Source organism: Pygoscelis adeliae, unplaced genomic scaffold, assembly GCF_000699105.1.
Source record: "Pygoscelis adeliae isolate BGI_AS28 unplaced genomic scaffold, ASM69910v1 Scaffold874, whole genome shotgun sequence".
In the NCBI taxonomy this organism is placed as follows: Eukaryota; Metazoa; Chordata; class Aves; order Sphenisciformes; family Spheniscidae; genus Pygoscelis; species Pygoscelis adeliae.
The window spans coordinates 49,241-51,563 of NW_008824684.1; the positions used below are offsets into that span (position 1 = coordinate 49,241).

The 2,323-nt window shown below is 63.8% G+C and overlaps 1 protein-coding gene across 1 annotated transcript in view; it reads left to right on the forward strand.

Moving 5' to 3' along the window:
• Window positions 1-21: 21 nt before the first annotated feature.
• PLTP (phospholipid transfer protein) overlaps window positions 22-2,323 on the forward strand; it is a 4,282-nt gene continuing 1,980 nt past the window's right edge. Inside the window, 10 exon segments of the mRNA XM_009323163.1 lie at window positions 22-136; window positions 325-424; window positions 507-635; window positions 790-945; window positions 1,139-1,202; window positions 1,325-1,388; window positions 1,507-1,598; window positions 1,737-1,913; window positions 2,095-2,154; window positions 2,256-2,323. Of these exon segments, the coding sequence (XP_009321438.1) occupies window positions 22-136; window positions 325-424; window positions 507-635; window positions 790-945; window positions 1,139-1,202; window positions 1,325-1,388; window positions 1,507-1,598; window positions 1,737-1,913; window positions 2,095-2,154; window positions 2,256-2,323 (1,025 nt within the window).

Below are 2,323 nucleotides of genomic sequence, written 5' to 3' on the forward strand. Positions count from 1 at the left end.
CCCTCTGCCTCCAGGTGTGAGATGGCTGCCGCCAGCCGCCGCCTCCTCCTCCTCCTCCTCCTGCCCTGGCTGGTCATGGCCTCACACAGCCCACCTGGCTGCAAGATCCGGATTACCTCCAAGGGGCTGGACCTGGGTAAGGGGCCGGATGGGACCCTGCTCCTGGGGCCTGGGTAAGAGGCAGGTTGGGACGCTGCTCCTGGGGTCTGCACCCGGGTAAGGCTCTGCCTGCACGTGGGACGGCTGGAGAGGAGCTGGGGGACTGGCTGGGGGGAAAACAGCAGAGCCTGGCGGTGGCCAGCCCAGGCTTGCTTTGCTTTGCAGTTAAGCAGGAGGGGCTGCGCTTCGTGGAGCAGGAGCTACAGAACATCACGGTGTCAGACCTGCACGGGAAGGAGGGGCAGTTCCACTACAACATCAGCCAGTGAGTGCTGCCCGCTCCCCACGCACACGGCTCCCCGCGTCCATCTGTCCGTCCAACCATCTCTGTATCCCTTCCCCTGCAGGGTCAAGGTGGTGGACCTGCAGCTGGCATTTTCCGACCTGTACTTCCAGCCTCAGCAGCACCTTGTCTTCAACATCAACAATGCCTCCATCAGCCTGCGCTTCCGGAGACAGCTGCTCTACTGGTTCTTGTGAGCTACCTCCCCCTCCTGCTCCCCCGGGCACCAGCCTACCCCGTGGCTGGGCCACAGCCACTGCTTGGCCATGCCCGCTGGGTGCCTCGCTGTCCTGCCCTGCAGCTGGTAGGAGCTGTGTGCTCCTCTCATCTGCTCTCCTCGCTTTCAGCTATGACATCGGGTCCATCAATGCCTCTGCGGATGGTGTCCACATCCGCACAGTGCTGCAGCTGGCCAAGGATGAGGCTGGGCGCCTGAAGATCTCTAACATCACCTGCAACGCCTCCATTGCCAGAATGCATGCGGGCTTCTCCGGCACACTCAGGTACACCCAACCCCACTGCAGCAGCCCTGTCCCTCTGCCGGGCCAGCTCCGCCTGCGCCTGGCTCCCCGGCCCCCCTTTCTGCACCCTTGGGACTTCCCCAGCCCAGGCTGTGTGCTCGCATGGGGATGGAGGGGCAGGGCTGGAGCTGCAGGGGAAGGCAGGCAGCCGCAGAGCTGCTGTTGTGTCCTGCAGGAAGATCTATGAGTTCCTGAGCACCTTCATTGTCACAGGGATGCGCTTCCTCCTCAGCCAGCAGGTATGACAGGCAATGGAGCACAGGGGAGCCTGGCCTTGCCCTGCCCCGCAGCGGGAAGAGGGTCCAGGTCCTCATCTGCACCTGGAGCAATGCTCCTCTTAGCCCGGCCCCTTGCCTTTCAGATCTGCCCATCCCTGGAGCACGCCAGCCTGGTGCTGCTGAACTCAGTGCTGGACACGGTGCCGGGTGAGTGGTGCCCTGGGGGAAGGGACCTGACCCCACGCACTGTGGGGAGGGCAGAGCTGGGCATCGGGCTGCCAGGCAGCCCGCAAGCTTGGTCACGACAGCACATCTTCCCTGGCAGTGAGGAACTATGTGGATGAGCACATTGGGATTGACTACTCCCTCCTGCGGGATCCGGCCGTCTCCACGGACACCCTTGACCTAGACTTCAAGGTGAACACTGGATCCTGCCCTGCCGACCCTCCCACAGTCCCCATGGGAACAGCTGTGCCAGCCTGCATGCTGGGCACCACAGAGCGAGCGGGGTGGGCTGCGCTATGGCTGCAGAAATGTCTCCTGTTCTCGGCCCAGGGCATGTTCTTCCCCCGTGCAAGAGAGAACCAGGAGCTGGAGAACCACGCGGTGGAGCCGGTGATCAAGGAGACCGAGCGCATGGTCTACGTCGCTTTCTCTGAGTACTTCTTTGACTCGGCCATGCACGCGTACTTCCAGGCGGGTGTGCTGGCCATAGAGCTCCAGGGGGAGAAGGTAGGCAGTGCCAGTCACCCGGCTGTGCACAGGCAGCTCTCTGTGGGCAGGGGCCTGCTGCCAGGCAGGAGGGAGGGCTGGGCTCTGCCCGCAGAACAGAGGAGGTGCCATCCAGGGAGCAGCTCTGCTGGGATCAACAGCAACTCTTCGCTTATCGTCCGGTGGTTTGTCCTCCCTGCAGGTGCCCAAGGACCTGGAGGTTTTGCTGAGAGCCACCTTCTTCGGGACCATCTTCATGCTGGTGAGAGAAGCACCTGGCCGGGGCGGGAGGCACAGGGGAGCCCCTGGGGCAGAGCACAGCCCTGCCCAGCTCTGTGCCTCCTGCTCACCTGCCCTCCCCAGAGTCCCGCTGTGGACGCTCCCCTGCGGCTGGTGCTGCAGGTGTCGGCTCCCCCCCGCTGCATCATCAA